The 21293-nt window shown below is 39.2% G+C and overlaps 1 protein-coding gene across 1 annotated transcript in view; it reads right to left on the reverse strand.

Moving 5' to 3' along the window:
- SPON1 (spondin 1) overlaps positions 1 to 21293 on the reverse strand; it is a 322856-nt gene that overhangs the window by 40956 nt on the left and 260607 nt on the right. Inside the window, exon 8 of the mRNA XM_087921181.1 lies at positions 16819 to 16883. Coding sequence (XP_087777307.1) covers positions 16819 to 16883 — 65 coding nt within the window. The remainder of the gene's footprint in view (positions 1 to 16818; positions 16884 to 21293) is intronic.

Raw genomic sequence — 21293 nt, forward strand, 5'->3', positions numbered from 1 at the left:
TTAACTACCACTGATCTAGGTTCTTCTGTAGAAGAATGGTTAAACAATGAGATGGCTAAACTTATCAATTGTCATGAACAAGTAGTTGTACCAATAGAGTTGCCCAGAACTGTTTCAAGATGGGCAGCTGTACAAATCTTTTAAAGAAACAAATAAAAGTACATATAAGTATAGTCAAAACTACAAAACATATGGTGGAATATTAAAAACACTTTTATTATGTTATTTTATTTCCAATGTTCATATCCTGGCTTTTCTTTCAGGATCTCAGATCCAAGATACACACTTTAAGATGTCACAAGACACTTCAGTGTATTTCCTGCCAGAAACAAACATTAGTTAAATCTTCAAAACTGTCACAATGGACAAAGATGGGCAGATGGGCAAAATATATTGAAACCACACAAATCATAGGAAGTTCTTCTTGACCATCAAGCCACTGTTGGCATTGCGTGAGTACCACTGGACTGAGATGAGCAGGATCAACTTCCCCATCTGGTCCATGCAATAATTCTGCCAGGATGGCACTTGTTATCAACAATCAATCATTGCAAACAAAAGCAAGTTAGTTTCACAGATGCCAAATTGGAAATTAATTATAATTTTTTCTACTCAAGTTGGTAGACAGCTAAAAAATGATGAGACAGCGTTGAGGAAAACAATATAATTCATTTTTGTCCCTCTTAGCCAAATTCACCCCCACAAAAAAGCTTCAGTAAATTGTCTTTTTGCAGTCTTAACAGTATATAATTTTGTTCTCACTCTCCTTTCATGCTTGAGACGTGCCTTTTGTTATGTATCACTGTTTCACAGTCTATTGTTGATCACATTAAAGGAATCTTTCCATGCTAGACGTATCTCAGTTATCTTTAGAATGATGTTAAAAGGGGTGGAACCAGCTGAGCATGGCACACCATACTGTTACCATAGAGACAAGAAACTGTCTTATCTTCCTCTTTCTCTTCTATAATTCCCAAACTGCAATTTTTTGTTTAATGCAACACCATACAATTTATAAAAGGTTAGCAAACATATCTGGCAGCACTGATTTCCTAATAAAGCTAGCTATAATAACCAGTGTAAAAATCTGGTGGCAGGGGGCAGAGAACACAGAAAATATAAATAAAATATTTGCCAACTGTTTTACTTTGAAAGTCTTAAAAATATATTGCATCATCTTGGGTTACTGCGCTATCCAGAGCAAGATGCCATTATCATTTATTAGTTTTCATATGGCTTTTATGTTATTTTAATTTTTGATTGGAGCCCTCCAGAGTTTTTGATAAGATGGGCAGCTATATAAACATACTAAACAAGTTAATAAATAAATGATTTATAAAACCTGTAACATGATAATTTGAAGCAGCAGTTAACTCATTTAAAAATAATTAAACTCTGGTAAAAGTCAATATAGGCAATCTTTATAAGATATAACAATTACAGTGATACTAGAACAGCTTCCTCAGGGGTGGGATCCGACAGGGTTAACTACCAGTTCAGTCATTTACGAGGTTCAGTGATTTACGATGTGTTTCTCTACACGCTGCCAGCGTGCGCCTGTAAATTGTCCTCAGCATGCTGCGTGCAGAGAAGCAGCCTTTCAAAAAGCCTTTTTTTCCTGCTTTTTGAACTGTGCCTCGCACAACAGCTGAAGTTGAAAAAAATCAGGAAATAAACATCAGGTAAGAGCCCAGGTGGGTGGGTGGGCAAAAACATCAGCAGACATAGAACCGGTTCTAAGTTTGCTGCTCTTCAGAGCTACTGGTTCTACAGAGGTGGACAGAACTGGCAGAAAGCCACCCCTGAGCTTCCTTAAACCACAGACCAAAACCAACCAACCTGCTGTCTAAACCATCACTTCAGCCATAAATAAACAAGAAGTTTATACAACAACTAACTGAATGGCCAAGACAGTGCTATGAGTTAATGATGATCTCATTCTCATCCAGTGTAATATCTCACCCCTGTTAGCATTAGGAAAGACATTCCCACTGGCACTTTTTAGGGTTTACCACTAAAACAAAACAGCAATTGTGGGAAAGGGCAAAGGAAGTCCTCCCTCTGGTTTGGTCTTCCAGAGACTTTTGAAAATGGAGTTATATTGGAGTCCCTATGGTGACTAGAATGCCTGGTCAATTTACTTATGGTTTTATGCATTGATTTTTACTTATTTTATTTTTAATTATATCATAAATGTTTTATTGTATCCTTATTGTAACTTACTGAGAGTGGCAGGGATATAAATTTGATAAATAAAGAGCTTGGGATAGGGATCACATCTCTTCTCCAATTTCAAGCTCAAGAGCCAGTCTGCAGTTCACAACAGCAGATTTTATTTATTTCAAAAGAGCTACATTTATGTAATTGCTGGCCTAATTATTAAAAGAGCACAGCAGTTCTCTGACTGCCTATGATGCAATCATACATTTGAGAAACTCATTGAGATAATTATTGCAGAATTCATTTGAAGATGTGGATGGCTAGGATTGCTTTCCAGATCATTTATCTCAACTCTTCTATCACCCGAATACGTGGCCTGGGAAATTATAGCCATCACATAAGAAGACATCAGGAAATATATCCTGGCTCAGCCATGAACTACTCGACTTACAACCATTTGTTTACCCATTATTCAAAGTTACAAATGGCACTGAAAAAGGGGATTTACAACTGGTCCTTGAATTTAGAATAGTTGCAGCATCCCTATGAACGAGTGATGCACATTTGTGATTTTCTGGATTTCAACAACCAAAGACAATGGGAGAAGCCAGATTCGCTTAACAAATCACATGATTCATTGCAATTGACTATCTGCAGTTTTCTTGGCAAGAGTTCAGAAGTTGTTTGTCACTGCCTTTTACACTGAGCTGAGAGTTAACTGGCCCAAGTTCACTCAGCTGGCTTTGTGTCTAAAACAAGAGTAGAACTATTGATTTCTAGCCTGGCACTTAAACCACTGCAAAGATCTGGCTTTCGGTTACACTAAACTAGCCACAATTACATCAAATGGATGACATGTGTGTGCATCATGATGTTCTCATACAAATAATGCAAGAGTCAGTTATTTGTAAGATGGAAGGCTCTATAAATTTGAGAAATAAAATTAATTAAAGGAATAAAATAAGTAGAGTCCTGATGCCTAACCCATGTGCAAGTTGCATAATTTACACCATGAGCTACATTCTATCACTGATGCATGAAGACACTGAATCTTTAGTTATTCAGCTGTGTCACAATATGCCTTCTAATTTACCCAGAATATTCTTTGTCTTGAAAAAGAAAACTTCTGCACTGATTTTGAAATAGCTGTTAAAGAAATGTTCATTGCTTCTTCTTGTGTAATGGCCAGTTTCTCTATCCCACAGACCACATCCACATAGCTGCTTTGCAGTGGTCTCTTCCCTTCCAGAGCTGCACCCCTTGAAACTATGGATTTCTGGCTGACAGTTATGTGTAACCACTGAATAAGTGCTGCTGAATTGTTGGAGGCTGAGAAAGGGGTTTAGCAATGGGGATTGGCATGGAAGTTGTAAACTACCTAAGAAGCCCAAGCACATTACATCAGGAGAGGAAGTGAACCCCTGAGAGTAGCAGCCACTGTGCTGTCTGAGGAATTCTGGGAGTTGAAGTCCACACATCTTAAAGTTGCCATGTGTGAAAAGCAGTGCTAGATCTAATAACAAAATATAAAAGTGGCTGCAGAAAGGATGACCTTTGATCTGTCTCACAACCAAAGGAAACTTCAGAGGAAGGAAAACAACTCAGGGACTTAGAGAAACCATCTTGAACCAATTTGCACCACAAATTTGCCAACAAGGAAATCTCATTTTGGGTCGTCTTCTTCATGTGCATCAATGCTGAATATATTGCCTATTTGCCCCATCTGGAGGTGGAACAAAAGCAAAAACACATTTCCAAAGTTGAGCACTTGTTTCCCCCTCAGCAGTGGGGGGAAAATGAAGTCTGCTCAGCGGCATACAGATATGACTACTGAAAAATAGATGTCCTTGTGCCAGGCAAAGAGACTGTGTGGATTCACATACAGTTGGCATTGGCTAAAGTGAATCTACTTACAAGCCTGGTCTCTAGATACTTTCCCCCATTCCTGACTTCAAAGAGATAAACCAAAGACTAGGAAGCTCTGTGGGACAGCTGTTTTAGGATGTGTCAGTGGAGTTATCAATTATCAACTACAGATCTTCCAATTAATATTTTGTTTAAAAATCTACATGTTGCTGTAATTCTTGGCTGATGCCTACTGACTATAGGTAAAAAGTTTGCATGCCTGAGTTCACTTTCATATTATGAAAGAAAATAATTTTTTGAAAAAATGAGTATAATAAAATGCTAATGATATACAACGGCTGTTTCATTAAAAGTCTATGACATCCATTTTCCTTTCCACTTTAAAGAAAATAAATTTTAAAAAACCAAAATATGATCATAATTGTTAGTTAATTCAAGATCAGAATAAAGGTGCATTTTACCATTCAAAATTGAGACCAAACATTCTAAAGATTTCAGCTTTCTCTATTCAAATACATTTTTCCTTAATTGTTCTTCTCGGCTGGATAAATGAAGGACGTGCTTAACTGAACAAAACAACAATTGTGCTGCCAATTTGTTCAGTCTTGATTTACACATTTAGAAGTTGGTATTGTGAAGATATTGAAGGCAGAACACGAGATCTTTACTAATGGACTGCACTGGATTTTAGAACAAAAGGTGAAGTGAGCAATCAAATTAAACAAAACAGTTAACTCTAAATAGAGTCGGTGTCTTGTTGGATTCCAAAAGAGTTATACTTAAACTGAAAGTATTTTTATGTTTCAAGAGGAATTATTTTCATATTTCTGAAACATTAATAATAATAAATGAGTTACTGTGCTAGCAGAGAAAGAAAATGGAAACATAATTATCTTATATATTGTAAATACTCTGAGTTTCACACTGTATGTATTAAAAATCATAATGTATTATAAGAAAATATCTTAATGCATTTTCATTACAGATTTTTTTTCAAAAATTCTTTGATAATATCTTAGACATTTTGCTAGACCTCTAGGATCAGTGCTACAGGGGGGTCATTAATATTTATCTTAATGTTTTTTTTTTCAAATCTGAGATGTTCATTGATTTGAATCATCTTGTAAATGCAGGTTAACACATGCTTAGTATAGATTTAGTAGAAACTTTCATTCAGGTAACAAACTATAATGAATACATGATTGCTTATGCCAATGTTATTCAACTTTGGCAACTTTAAGATTCATGGACATCAACTCCCAGAATTCCCCAGCCACCATGCTGCCAAGGTTGAGAGACACTGACTTATCCATTCCAAAAATGTCTATTAACTCTATTCTCTCTAGTACGGATTTAGGGTAATGTGAAAGTTTAACTGCATTGCCTAATGTTAACTGAATACTGTATATTCTCTAATTCTTCTTCTATTTTGTAATTAAAGTAGAAAAAAGTCAATAATAGGAAAGGAAAAAATACATTCAGTATTCTAATGTTTAAATTCATCTTTAAATATGAAAGGCAATGATTGTTCTTTAGCACAATGAAGATAATAGGATGAGCTATGGGTGCATGTGTCTTCCAAACCTCCTTTTGATTTTGGAGGTATCATGATCTATTCATCACAAAGGGGACAGCATGATATCTATAATTTTTTCTGCTTTTTAAGAAATTGCTAATCTGAGGTAATTCCTTTTGTCTCTTTTTCTCCAGGCACAGGTATTCAACCTTTCTAAGATGTAGTTAGTTAGGGTGCTAATCTATCATGTATTTAATGCCCAAGTCCAGCTGTGCTGCCTCATCTTGACAGGGGTTATGCTCCTGGGAGAAATGAGCAAAGAATGTACAGACTATGTGCCAAGAGAACATATTCCCTGCAGGGTCTAATGGCAACAGGTAGAACCAGCTTTAAACAGCTTTAAAATTGACAATGAAGATATTGCTGGTTCTGGATCAGTGGTGGGGTTCAAATTTTTTTACTGCCAGTTCCATGGGCATGGCGTGTCTTGGTGGGCATTGCAGGGGAACAGGGGAAGGATACTGTAAAAGCCCCATTCCCTCCCCACCCCACTAACCTACTTTCCAGTTCTCCTGTGCAGAGCAACAAAAGAAGACCCAGCCGATCAGCTGGAACTCGGGATGCAGAGAAGAGACGGGGGCATAGCCAGCCAGAGGTGGTATTTGCCAGTTCTCCAAACTACTCAAAATTTCTGCTACTGGTTCTCCAGAACTGGTCAGAACCTGCTGAATACCACCTCTGTACTGGATACGTCCTGCCCTTTAAGATCAACCATGAATAGTAAAGGATCGAGCAGTCAAGAAATATGCTAGATTAGCACACTTCTCTAAAATTTTCAAAAAAATCATTTGCATCATTAGCCACCAAATCCCAAATTAAAATTAGGTTAAATGTGTGTTTAGTCATCATCTTTTTTGACTCAATGCTAGCAGAATTTTGTTTCCTAACTTGCTTCTTTAACGATACAAATAAGAACTTCACCCTCTCAAATATTTAATAGACCTTGCAAGTTATTATAAACTCCACCAACTGAGAATTGAAGTTGCAACATCAGCTGTTGTGAAGGGAATGTTAAAATTACATGAGGTAGGGAAGTTATTTCTAGACCAATAGTTCACCACATCAATGAAAACCTGGCAGAAATAATCCACTGAGAGGCAATCCCTTTATTTCAAAATGGTTCGTTTACTTTCTTGTTAGCTCCATATTCCCCATAGAGCCCAGTAGATTAAAAAAGAAAGAAAAAGAAAGAAAAGCAAAAATAAAGACCAGGATTTTTTTCATGCAACTCATAGAGAAGAAAGAAGAGGAGAAGGAAAAAAGGAGGAAGAAATGGCAGACAGAAGACAGCTCTGTTAAAATCAGAGCCGATTAATATGGCTCTTCCTAATTTCTCTCTGCACAAGGAGAAAACTTCAGATTACCCTCAAATCAGAGATGGTGTTCAGCAGGTTCTGACCAGTTCTGGAGAACTGGTGTAAAACTTTGCTTATCTCCACATTAAAATGCATTTTGTTGAATAGGGCCAGAGGTGGTATTCAGTTGCTTCTGACAAGTTCTGGAGAACCAGTAGTGGAAATTTGGAGTAGTTTGGAGAACTGGCAAATATCACCTCGGGGACTGAGATTTTACAGTATCCTTCCCTTGCCACACCCACCAAGCCATGCCCACAGAACCAGTAGTAAAAAAAATTAAATCCCACCACTGGATAGGGCCCATTGTTCAAGTTTGTCAACATCTTTTTGGATCCACTTGTCTTCAAGGGTGTTGGCTATTCCTGCCAGTTTAATGTCATCTGCAAATTTGATGAGTTCCCCTTCTATTCCCTCATCTAGGTCATTTATGAAGCTATTGAAGCATACTGGGCCTGAGACGGAGCCTGGTGGTACCTCACTGCTTATTTCTCTCCATGGATCTTGTACAGTGGTGGGATTTGAATTGTTTTACCACTGGTTCGGTGGGCGTGGCTTGGTGGGCATGCTTTGCCTAACGCCAGTGTGCAGCTTTCCCCATACCAGCTGAAACCTGCAGCACCAATCAGCTGAGAGGATAAAGAAGAGAAAAATGCAGAGGCAGGGGGGAGGGCCGATCCTGTGCTTTTCTCTTCTTTTTCCTCTCAGCTGATTGTCAGATGATTTTTTTTCCTCCTCTCAGCTGATCTGCCAAAACAGTAGCATACCACCACTGATCTAGTACCATAAAGGACTACTCATGGATTGTACATACATCACTGAGACTTGGACTTTATCTGTATTTGCTAATTGTTATGCTCACCAGAAACTCAACACTGTTTATTTTGTTTTGGGGTTCTTTCTATATATTTCTATTTTTCCCCAGTTTCACATCGGGTTCCTTTAATCAAGTGTCAAGATCTATGTACATAGTTTGGTTTGCTGAAGGATAGGTGGGTTTAACTGCATGTCAAGCTCTACACAGGGTAACGTGTAGTGAGGACAAAACAGTCACAATGCCAAATATTGAATTGCCACAGAATTTGATCAATTGAATTGAGCAACTCTAAGAGTCACAAAAAAGGCTCAGAATAAGGTGGAGCCTCCTTGATGATGGATCGTAGATCGCGACTCTCTGCGGATATGGTCCGTGCTCTTTCATTGGAGAGCCCTGATTATTACAATTAGGGGCTAAAGCTGCCTTGGAGGGGCGGCAGAGTAAGGGGAATCCACAAGCCAGGTTGAGGGGAACCGCATCTCCTCCCCTGGGCTTGGTCTTCAATTGAGATTAATGAAAGAGGCTAGAATTAATGTGTTTGTTTCTCTCCTTACTGAAAATTTGGGATGGAAAAGGTAATAATAGAATTAAGTATGCATATATGAATGTATCATTGCTGTCATATTTGTATGTAAAGGTGATGACCCGGAAATATGTTGTCCGCTAAAAAGAGATTTTTGTTTCTAATGTGAAAAACTGAATAAAATTTGTTAAAAAAAAAAGAGTCACAAAAAAGGCAGCAGATGCCAAACGTTGCTTCCCCATTCTAGACAGATGTTATCCAACAAAAGACAATTGAATCAGAAATACAGTAATAAATTTAGACAGGGGTTGTATTCAGCTGGTTCGGACCGATTCTTGTGTGCAGGTAGGGAAAATTTTTGACTGTTTTGAACAACTGGTAGGGAAAATTTTGACTGGCCCTGCACCCTGCACCTCCACACTTACCTCTCACCTCTCCTATATTATGTTGTTTCTTAGCTCAGCTGATTCAAGTGGCAAAGTGGATTGCCGCACCACAGCTGATCTAAGAAACAGCCGATGTTCGATGTTGCTGTTATCTGTGTGTGCGCGAATTGCATGTTTGCAATGCAAGAAACAGCTGATGGTCAATGTTGTTGTGGTTTGCCGGTGCAGATGGCAGTGGAATCTGACAGTGGGGAAGAATGGGGACCAGTCAGGGACTCTGGAGAGGACTTGGACGAGGGTCCTGCATCCAATGCAGAGATGAAGCCAGGACCATCTGGGAGTGGGATCCTGCCTCTGGAGCCTTCGGAGCCTGGCAGCAGCAAGGCAGAGGACTCAGCCTGTTCCCCGTGAGCATGTGCACAGAGCTGCTAGAAGGCAAGAGCAGTTGAAACAAAAGGGGTGACTCAGGAGTAAGGCTGGGAGGTGATTGCCCATCCCATAAGGTATAAAGGTCAGGCAAAGTTGATGAAACCTTTGCAGGAAGCAAAGTCATTTGTTCGGTTCAGATTCATTCTTGAAGCTCTTTGTGCTTCGGATGGTTTTTTTCTCTAGTTCATTTGATACTTGTGTTATTGGCAGCACTTCACAGAAAAGAAAGGTGGGTGCTTATCTTGGAGGATTGTTTGAGATTAATTCCAGCTGGGAATGAAACCAATTCCCAGTGTTGCAATAAAATAAGTCTTGTTTTTAAAATAAGTGTGAGCATAATTATGGTTTAGAAAGCCTTGGTTAGAATAGGTGTTGCTGTTATCCGTGCACATGTGAATCACATGTTCTGCGTGCCCTGGGGAAGGTAAGAAACAGCTGATGGTCACTATTTGTTCCATTTGTGCATGTGCAAAGCAGGGGGCAGGAGCCAGAAAAATTTGGCAAAGTCTTCTCCTCCTTCTCCTTATTTTATTAGCCCAAGGGTGGGGGGAAAAGGTATATACGTAGGCAATCGCCCTGTCTCTACAGCATCAGTCATGTGATTGAGTGGGCATGGCCAACTCAATGTCACTCACAGCAAGGTGCTGCCCCACCTTGCCATGATTGACATCAAGTTGACCACACCCACCCAGTCACATAACCACCTAGCCATGCCCACCAAGCCACACCCACAGAACTGGTGGTGGAAAATTTTGAATCCCACCATTGAATTTAGCTATCATAAGTAGCTCTTGATTTGTAGCTTCATTTGGAAAACCTGCCCCTGGATTTCAGATGGTAACATTCTAAACCAAAATTAAACTTGGCAAGTAAAGTTGCCAGCTGAGTGTAAGTGTGAGATGTAACGGAAACAGCATGGAGGGTACTGTTAATTGCCTCAGCTGGACATGTACTCATTAATTAAAGCTTCTTTTGAAAATGCTCTTCATTTTTCTGCTGAGGCTGTCAAGCTGCTCAGTTATTAAACCTCAGTGCCTCCCTCATGGTATCCGCTAGGAATGGCCAGAGATGCTTTCATAGTTTGGAATACAAAAGCAGGTGTCTAGATAGATACAGATAATCAGAGTTGGAAGGGACCTTGTAGGTCATCTAGTCCAACCCCCTGCCCAAGCGGGAGACCCTACACCATTTCTGACAAATGGCAGTCCAATCTCTTCTTGAAGGACTCAACTGATGGTACTCCCACAACTTCTGAGGGCAAGCTGTTCCATTGGTTGATTGTTCTCACTGTCAGAAAGTTTCTCCTTGTTTCCAGGTTAAATCTCTCCTTGTTCAGTTTCCATCCATTATTCCTTGTCTGGCCTACAGGAGCTTTAGAAAATAGTTTGACCCCTTCCTCCCGGTGGCAGCCCCTCAAATATTGGAAGACCACTATCATGTCTCCCCTGGTCCTTCTCTTTACTAGACTAGCCAAGCCCAGTTCCTGCAACTGTTCATTGTATGTTTTAGCCTCCAGTCCCTGTACTTTTTCTAGAGTCTCAACATCTTTTTTATAGTGTGGTGACCAAAACTGGATGCAGTACTCTAGGTGTGGTCTTACTAAGGCTTTATAGAGTGGTATTAGTACTTCCCTTGATCTTGACTGTATGCCTCTGTTAATACAATTTAGGATTGCATTAGCTTTTTTGGCGGCTGCTGCACACTGCTGGCTCATATTTAGCTGGCTGTCCACTAAGACTCCAAGATCCCTCTCACAGTTACTGCTATTGAGCCTGGTTTCACCCAGTCTATATGTGTACTTTGGGTTTTTCTTGCCTAAGTGTAGGACTTTACTTTTCTCTATATTGAATTTCATTTTGTTAGATACGGCCCAGTGTTCTAGTCTGTCAAGATCCATCTGGATCTTGAGCCTCTCTTCTTGGGTGTTAGCTATTCCTGCCAGCTTAGTATCATCTGCAAATTTGGTAAGTTCCCCTTCTATTCCCTCATCTAAGTCATTAATGAAGATATTGAAGAGTACTGGGCCTAAGACGGAACCTTGTGGCACCCCACTGCTTACTTCCCTCCATGCAGACATAGACCCATTAAGGACTACTTTGTTGAGTATGGTTTGCCCTAGAGTTGGGGTTATTGTTATTAACTGAAGTGAATAGGGAATTGCAGACTATTTTAGTCAGATTTTTTTTAGGATACATCTTGAGTGGTAAGCCAAAAAACTGGGAAACTTAAATAGCACTGGTGCCTCTCACAAGAGTTCAGATATTCTTTGTGTGTGTCTCTGTGTATTTCAGAATTTTTTTTGAAACAAATGGGACAATTTTTATCAATTTAATTTTGACTATCAAAACCATAGTTATAAATTTCTGCTCCCATCCCCAATTAACAGGTTAAAAAATCAAGGTCAGAAAATATGTAACAATTCTAAGAAACATCAGAAAATAACAAATTACTGTATGTTGTTTTTTTTCCCTCTTAATGATACAGGTTTCGTCAAAGTAAATCAGATTTGGTGTGAACAAGTATGCCTTTTATTAAACATTTTAAATGTCATTGTAATTAAGTGATGTAAATCTTAACTTTAATGTTTATTATGTGGAAATAAAGGCCCTTTTGCAAATATAATGATATATTTTCTTCTTCTCCCCAAAAGAAAAAGGTTGCATTATGCAATATAATACAAAATTCTATCTTGATTTTCACCTTCCACTTATGGTTGGTTGGAATGCCAGACACTATTAATGTGCACATGTGCTTATTTTAAGTATAAAAAAAGTTTTGTACATAAAATGAGCACACGTGCACATTAATGCCTAAAGCAAACCTGAAAGTTCAAGGGAAGTCAGTTTCATCTACTATGGGAAAACTATGGATTGAGAACTCTAAATGTTTTATTATGTTCAAGTCTGGCATGCAGAATTGTGCCACACTATGTCAGGATCTTTGTGTGTGCATGCCTGACTATTAGCATATAATTATGAGAGGCATGCCTGATGTATTTTATCATCCCTGAACAGTTTGCATGGAGAAAGTAAAACCAATTGTGCTCCTCCTTAGCAGATTAGTTGCTAATAGGATTGTAACTTTACCACATTCTAAAGAAAAAAAATATTAGGAATGGCAGGATTAAGAATCAGTTGGATGGCAAGTCTAATAATAGTCAATGCTTCATTTTTAAACAACAAATAAAAAACAAGCATGTCAGGCATCAATGTCGTATTTTAATTTTCAGGAAATGTTGAAATTTCAAAAATAATAATTTGAATAATTATTATTTGGAGTTCACTGAATTGTGAAAATATTTCCTTTTTCCTTATAGCGGTATCCTTAAAACTGAAAGATTAGGGTATAAAACTTTTATAACAACTATGGTCTAATTTCATGATGATTGGGGTTTATAACTGGAGATGAAAATATTTCATACATCACAATCCCAGGATAACTACTATGTATACATGCAGATACACAAGCACACATACATGTGCACGCGTATCTGCACACACACACACACACACACACACACACACACACACACACACATTTATATTTCTGTTTTATGCAATATAGTTTTAGCAAACCAGTTTCCTGCTGCACGTTAGGAGATTATGTCTAGGAATTTATCCACCATCATTAGTCAATAGAATTAGCAAATTATCCTTGCCACAACTAGGCTGCTACATTATGCATAATAATGTGTTAATTTTGTTGTATCCTGAGGCAATATTGTAATCATTGATAAATCATACTTTAATTAACTATGGAGAACTTAAATAGAAAAATAGCGCTAGTTTATAAAATATCCTTTTCTTAGACATTGAGACATCATCTACTGAAATGCATTACCCTGGCTGATTTCAAGTCCGTAGAATCTAGATTTCAACAGGTAGGTTGATCTATTCTATTGCACTCAAATTCATTTTTTTTTAACTACCGGTTCTGTGGGCATGGCTTGGTGGGTGTGGCTATGTGGTTATATGACTGGGAGGGGGGGTTATAAGACAGAAACTCATTTTCTGGAACAGAGGGTTGGACTTGATGACCTCCAAGTTCCTTCCAGCCTGGATTGCTGCACTGTTTCAAAGCATCCTCTAAAGCTGCATCTAGTGCCAAGGTTTGTGGTCATTCCTTCCTCTCCTTTTTCCCTCCCTCCCCCCCCCTTTCTTTCCTTCTTTCCTTTTCTTTTTTCTTTCTCTTTCTTTCTCCCCTCCCACCCTTTCCCCCCCTCTCCCACCTTCCTTCTCTTTCTTTTTTTCTTTCGCAGCATCCCCCTGCACCTCGTTTTTGGCCTAGTGGCCTCAGGGAAGCCTCCTGGGTGCTGAAAAAAGAAGCATTTTGAAGCGAGGGGGGATCAGCTGTACCGCACAATTTAGATTAGCTAGAAAGCAAGAAATCTGATCTCCTGCTTTCTAGTTTATCTAAATTGCACAGCACAGCTGATCGTCGCACAGCTGATCATTTGAAATACCGGTTCGGCTGAACTGATAGCATTTTATACTACCAGTTCGGATGAACTGGGCCAAACCAGTAGAATACCACCTCTGGCATAAATGCTTACAACTTGCAACATTGCAAAGGGACGTTTTATTTCAACAAGGCTTTGAAGCAAAACAATCTTTTAAAGTTGATTCACAAAATGACACGAGACTGCCCATCTGCTTCTAAAAAGCAGAGCAAAAAAGAAGCATGCTGCTTCTCTTTTGTTTCTGAAACTTCTTCTGCACTTGGCCGTTCCTTAATGGCCCCAGGTCATGGTGACTATTATATCATCACATCATGGTCTCAATTAAACCACATCCTTACAAGGGAGCAAACAGCGAAGACTCTATAGTGTAAAATGCCTGGTAAGTAGGGCTGCCTTGAATGGGCCTAGCATGGAGAGAGAAGGTGTTCCATCTAAAAAGGGAATGGTAAATGTGTAACTCCATGCCCTGTCATGAAGCAGCAGCAAGAGATTTTCAAGGCCTGTCTTTGAGGCCTTGGAAGAACTTTGAGTGTCAAATTGCACTCAAACGATATAGAAATGGGGCTAGAAAAATGACTGAAGTTTCATTATTATATAGAGAAGATTACTATTCTGTTCTGAATTTGTCAACTTCCTCTTCTTGTCACATCAAAAATGTGATATTTGAAAGATCTCTGAGGGCGTTCCAAATCCTTCATGCAACACCTGCTGTTATAGCCTTCCCTGATACACTTTAAACAGACCTTTAGCAGAATGCATACAAGTCTTTGTCATCTACACCAAGAGCAAGCCAATTAATATCTAAGAAAAAAACACAGAAATATTTTATAAAAAAAAATCTCTTGACAAGAGTGAACCAATAAGCACTACCACTCCTTGTTTTGGAGATTCTGCTTTTTCTTTTTTGCAGGGGCGGTGGGGTCATTCTCAACAAGTCCTGGGAAACAATTGTCCTGAATGGATATTTCTAGAGCCATGATGGTGAACACAGGTGACACGCAGAGCCATTTGTGCGGGCATGCAAGCCCCAGTCAAACTTACCTGCTCTATGCATGTGTGTGCCTCCCAGCTGATTTTCAGCCTGTTTGAGGCAGTTTTCATCCTCCTGCGGGCTTGAGGGAAACCTCTGCAGCCTTTGGAGGCCAAAAGACAGGCCCAGTATTTCCAGAAGACCCGTTTTCTGGCCTCCCGAGGCTGCAGATGCTTCTCTCGAGCCTCTGGGGAGGCAAAAAAGGCCTCAAACGGGCCAAAAATCAGCCGGGAGGTGCACGCATACACAGTGCAGGTAAGGGGGTGGGGTGAGGGTTGTGCATGCATGTGCAAGGGCACATTGCATTGTGGGTGGCAGCAGCGTGCGCAATATCACATACGCACACGCTTTCAACACACCCCAACAAAAAGGTTTGCCATCGATGTTCTAGAGACATATCAGCAGCTGCTAGTAATGCACATTTATAGTTTTCTCCCATTTACAATCCCATCTGTGTCTATAGTCACTTGTGTACGACTGTGAACAAATGCCTTGATGAGAGTTTATTCAAATTTTGCTATGATACCCCAAGGGGAAAATCAGAAAGCAAGTTTTGTTCGAGCAGATTGAGCCTGTTTTGGATACACAACTGTGGTTCTGACATTAGTTGCAAATGAAAACTGCAGGGAACTAAAATTTTTATAAGCAAATCCAGTTCTTAAAAAAACAGTATACACATGTGCCCTGTCTGTGTAGTCTGAAATTTGAATAACTGAATGTTGGATCTTTTATTGTCTTCAATTAGATGAAATATAATTTAACAAGAGTTCTACAAACATCATGGGCATTTCAGAAGCAACAAATGAACATGCTTCATTATTAATTGTATTGAAGTACATAATGTTTTTTGAGGAGTACATATATATTGTTTTTAAAGACTCACTGATAAAACAACCTGGTGAATAAGGTCAGAGAAAGTGAATGTGAAAAATGTACAGTATATGAGTTTTCAAATCCTATTTTACAAATATGTAGGAATGATACCCTTGAAAAAGACAATTTCTACAGAGGCAGAACAATTTACAAAAAAGTGCTGTGTGGCATAAGCAAAACCACAAGACAGCATGAAAGACCAAAGAACATACACTGTATGCTTGACCAAATCACACATTGCCTTGAAACGTTGAAAGTGTTGACAAAAATATGTTATAAATGCCTATTTTGAAAAGAAGTTTCAACAAAAGATTCAGTCAAGCAACTCTAGAGAGAGGAGAGGAAAAATGTGCAGTATAGTATAAAGCAATACACATTATGATAAAAGTAGCAGATAAAAAGGCAGTGCAAAAAGTTTCAACTAAACAGACATTCTAGGCTGGAGATACAGTTATTGGAAATCCTCAAATGAAATCTTGACTTTAGAAAGTTTGCATATTTTTATTTAAATGAAAACTTACAGAGAAAGTGATGCTTAGAGAAAAACATAGAGTTCCAAAATAAGACAAATGACTGAAATGTTTTAACTGATGCTCTCATTTAAGTTACCAACCCTAAATTATGGATCTCAGTTTCTCCTGGAGGTGGAGTTTCCAAGGCAGTCTTGATTCAAACTAGTTTAATTTTTCATTTTCCATCAAATTAAATTTGGCTTACTTGTAAGCAAACAGGAACTGTATTAACTATTAGATACATCCTTGGTCCTCAAGAAAAGATAAAGACAATGGGAAATATATATCTAGATTTATTACTGCATCGCTAACACCAGTGGTGGGATTCAAATATTTTTACTACCAATTTTGTGGGCATGGCTTGGTGGGCATGGCATGGCTTGGTGGGCGTGACAGGGGAAGGATACTGTAAAATCCCCATTCCCTCCCCATCTCCCTAACCTGTTTTCCAGCTCCGTTCTCCTGTGCAGGGCAACAAAAGAAGACCCAGCCGATCAGCTGGGACTCGGGAGGCAGAGAATAGATGGGGGAGGGGCCAGTCAGAGGTGGTGTTTGGTGGTTCTCCGAACTACTCAAAATTTCTGCTACTGGTTCTCCAGAACTGGTGAGAACCTGCTGAATACCCCATCTGACTAATACCTAACTCACTACCCTCCCATAACTTGGTTACCCACAAATATTGTTAGACAGAAATATGTATGGGAAGATTCATTCATCAAGACATTTTTATCTGAGAAAGAGAGAAATGTTTGTGGATAACATGATGTTTATAGCAATCTGTCAGAGAACAATGATCAAAAAGTCTTTGGGGAGGTTGTCTCCCTTCCCTACTTACACATTTAGTGGTTGCCAGGCAGGCCATTGTGCTTTTGCTTTGATGACTGTCAAAACCTCATCACTCTGTAAAAGAGAAGCAATGCACATCAATAAAGAAAATTATGTTTGAACAGTATTATGGTGAATAAAATTCTGCAGTGATTTATAACCAGCCAAAAAGGCACTTGATTTCAAATGTCTCCACATAATTTCCATGAAAAGAGATACAGCTCTTGCCTTTTCCTTTTGAGGAAGTGAAGTTATACAGTACCCAGAATCACCTTTGGGAAAATGGGGGTCCATATAAATTATATCAATCAATAAGTCAACCAATCAATCAATCACTTTTTCTGTTTGTCCTGACAGCAAGCAATAATTCTGACATAAGGTTTCTTAGTTGTCAGGTCGTGTTTTGAATTAATCTTGCGATGTGCACGTCCACATAGGGAGGTTACATTGGAACTGACTTCCTATGATAATTTCCCCAAGGATTATTTCTCAGTGAGGAGAATATGAATCTCCTACTGAGAAAATGTTTACCGTGACAATGAAACACATAGCAACGCAACTGCAATCTGTAAACATATTTTGTGAACTGTCTTTTACGCGAAAGCAGTGAAACTTTTGGTGTCGACAGACTGTACACTCTGCTCTGAAGGTAGCAATTTTTTCAAGTATCAGGCATTCTTGCATAATGTTGCATTTTGGCACAGGGGTTGTTTTTTTCAACTAAAAGTGGAAAAATATGGACATCTCATATCTGACAGCTCCTCTCCCTAACACATTACCACAATACTGATCTGCTCTCCCCAAATCTCTTGAGAGCAGCTGAACTTGGTTATTTTAAGTTAAATATGTTAACATAAATTGTATTTAATTTGCAGGATTGGCCGGAAAAAAAAAAAAAAACAGCTACCAGTATCATAGGACTTTGGAGCCCATTTGTGTCAGATTGCTGGCTGCAAATTAACCCACAACTTTCAAAAGTTAACCAAGAAAAAACACAAAATATAATCTATGCAGGATATGAAGGAAACAGTACATGATAAATAGAGAAGTTTCCTAGAATATTGTGATATCCACACCCCCCTAACATTGTTTTCCCTTACAAAATATTATATTCACGGTGCCTGTCAGCCTTCAAGATTTTCTCCCTTTGCTTTGCATCTTTCGGCTGTCATAAGTAACGGGGGGAGGAGGGGGGAATGGTTGTGGGAAGTGAGCTGGAGGTGTTACAAACCAGAACTGTATAAACTGGGGTGGGGGGTACATTCTTGCTTAGGTTTCTATCCTATGCTATGTGCAGCTGCAACCCTTTATCAAACTATGTCAAGGTCAACGGACAGAGCCTCATCACCACCTGGAGATGCCCACATGATGATCTACACAACTTTTAATTGGATGAGCCAATTGAAGTATTGGGGGTGGGAACGTTGCCATTACTTTGTATATGTGATTTACACACCCATTTTCTCAGATTCAGAATTCTTTTGTTGCTACCACTTGATTTCCAGTAAAAGATATCTTTTCTCTGATTAAAGGAGTCTAAGTATTTCTTTCTTGGATTTTGAATGGAGCACCAGCTGACAGTGCCTCTATAAAGTTCTCCATAGTTTTTATTTACATAGTAATATATTTTATCTTTTTTACTCTTCTAGAGATGGGGAATAAACAAATATAGCTTGAAGTTTTTTACCGATACATATTTTCAGCTAAGACACCAAACCAAAGCCCAGTCATGTTTCCAAACCTATATATGCCCAAATTTTACAATTCAGTCCACAAAAATGCATGCATTAGGATATATACATACATTCATGCTGATGAAAAACATTACAAAGAAAAATGTATTAAGAAAGATTACCTCTAAAAATGTATATGTCGGGGAAAAATGTATCCCAAAATGAACATAAGGAGAAAAATTCATTTCAAAATCTACAAGTCTTTGCTTATATTAAAAATTAACTCAACAATTCACAAACTGAGGCATAATTGGTTGAAATCATATTGGCATTGATAAGAAGGGAAACTGGGTACGTATAATCTCCAGGTTACAATCATTCCATTAGCGAACATTCGAAGTTACACGATCAGCTCCCCCTAAGTATTTATGAACAAGTCCTAAAACTATGAATCTTGCAGCACCACGGCAGTTGTTCGCCCTTACGAATAACCGCAGAGGCCCTGCAATATTCGACCTGCACTTTGCAGGCCAAAATGGAGGTTCAGAGGGACTGGCCCACCACTCTCTCCATTTAGGATGCTCCATTTAGGCCATTTAGGCCTCTGCAGTCCTTGCCTGGCCGTTTGCTGGTCAAAACAGAGTTCCATTTAGGCCTCTGCAGGCCTCACTGGGCAGGCCGAAATGGAGGTTCAGAAGGGTACACATGGCTGAGAGGCTGGAAAAGAGACAGCTTGCTAGATTTTCACAAGTGACCCAGTGTGTCAGTTTGTGGGTGGGGGGGAGCAATTGAGAAGAACATGAGGTATTTGAATGGGTTGGGGAGGCCGTGGGTGATCTTAAGCTGGTGGCCTGTTCCATCACTAGACCCCCATGGCTTCCCTACCCTGAACAACCTCATGAACACTTAATGAGCCGCACATTTGATTAGCAAATTTGTGTGTAAAAGGAGGGAGTGATCACATTCAAGGTACAAGATTCTGAACCATGAGTCCTCGGGTTATGAATGGAAAGGGCAGGCTCCATTACATTCATAACTTGAGGACTACCTGTATTTGAAATGATTAAGTTAATCTATTTACCAAATTCATTTTTTTCTAAATGATTTGGATTTCCATTTAAAGAGGCAACTGAGAAGCATTCTAGGAAAGACACAATAGTTAGAGAGAAAACCGCCTTTTTAAGTAGTAAGTGCCTGAACTATTTGTTCACTGATTCAACATAAAAGCAACTTCATAAAAACAGTGAGGGAGGGGGAGTGTCATTTGGCACAGATTAGTTTGAAATGTTCTTTATGTAGACAGTGTGATATAAATTTATTTACTGAATTAGGGCCAGCACAGGACTTCTTTAAGTACCAGTGTAGAAACAAGGACAATGTTCTGTTGCTTCTTGCCTAACACACAGATCTGAACACATAAGAACATTTAGAGATTAAATGCTGTGTTAAATCTATTGGGCACCCATGAGAAAAAGATAAAAAAAATTTTTTTCTGGTGGATAAGCTCCAATGGATTCCATACCCACCATTGGTATGTTAGCACATACCAAATTATAACCACAACATTGTTATAGTATGCAGAGACCAGTTTCTTCTGTATCTCTGTATAGAGGATGTGTCAGGGACACTATGTAATTATGAGAGGGCTGTTCTTTTGTTTATTTTATTATTTTATTCTATTTAAGAAAATTTATAGGGCCACCCAATCCACTTACAATGAATCCAGGTGGCTTACAAAGATGAAAAGTATGTATGTATGTATGTATGTATGTATGTATGTATGTACGTACGTATGTATGCATGTATGAAATTTGTTTTCTTTTTGTGTTGTACAGGTCACCTTCAGGAAATGAAGGGAGCTAAATGTCATCTGAAAAGATGCTCCTTTGGTCTTTTTAGCTGCCAGAAAAAGGGAGTGGGGGAAAGCAAAGCATTTTTGAAATGCTTGATAATCACCATGGTAGCCCAAAGTTGTCTGAGCATAAGAAGGTTATTGGAGAGCATGATGGATAACTCTTGGAGATGGATGTGTCCCATTGGAGAAGTCACATCCAGGGGATGGGGGGAAGATCAGGGTCAAGGGAGAAATGTATGATGTAATTTAGTATCGGCTGCACCCAGCCACACGCCAACCTCTAATAAATCAATTTTCTTTTCTCTGAGATGTGGCTAGAGACTTTTGATTGAAATGAGGGATGATTTGTTGGAGCTCTGACGTGTGTGTGTGTGTGTGTGTGTGTGTGTGTATAAATAAATATATATATAATCTCCTGGGTTGTAATGACCTGGGTCATGGGCTGTGTGATGACCTTCTGAGTTCTAGTCCCAGGATGCCACAACAATAGAACTCAGAAGGTCATCACACAGCCCATGAGCCAGGTCATTACGACCCAGGAGATTACAGCACAAGACCAAGTATGTCAAAACAATAGAACTCAGAAGGTCATCACACAGCCCATTACCCAGGTCGTTACAACATAGGAGGCTGATAGACACACAGCCAATACCTCAGCTACACATGTTCTTACGAAAAAGCCAGCCAATCTGCAAACATCAACTCCATCAACCAATCAAGAAATGACAACATAGCCAACCTCCCCACCAATATATATTGGGAGACAGCAGCTCCGATCACGCTTTGCTCGCACAAGCACGAAGCCAAAAGCACCAACCTGAAGATGGCGGGTGGGACCTCATCGAAATGTTGCCAAGATGCTCTCAATCTTACTCAGGAAAAGACCCAAACACGCCAAGACCACCATGAAAATCTATGAATATATATGTGTGTGTGTGTGTGTAGGTAATATATAAA

Source organism: Pseudonaja textilis, chromosome 1 (assembly GCF_049901715.1).
Source record: "Pseudonaja textilis isolate UNSWEBS1 chromosome 1, rPseTex1.2, whole genome shotgun sequence".
Taxonomy (NCBI): Eukaryota; Metazoa; Chordata; class Lepidosauria; order Squamata; family Elapidae; genus Pseudonaja; species Pseudonaja textilis.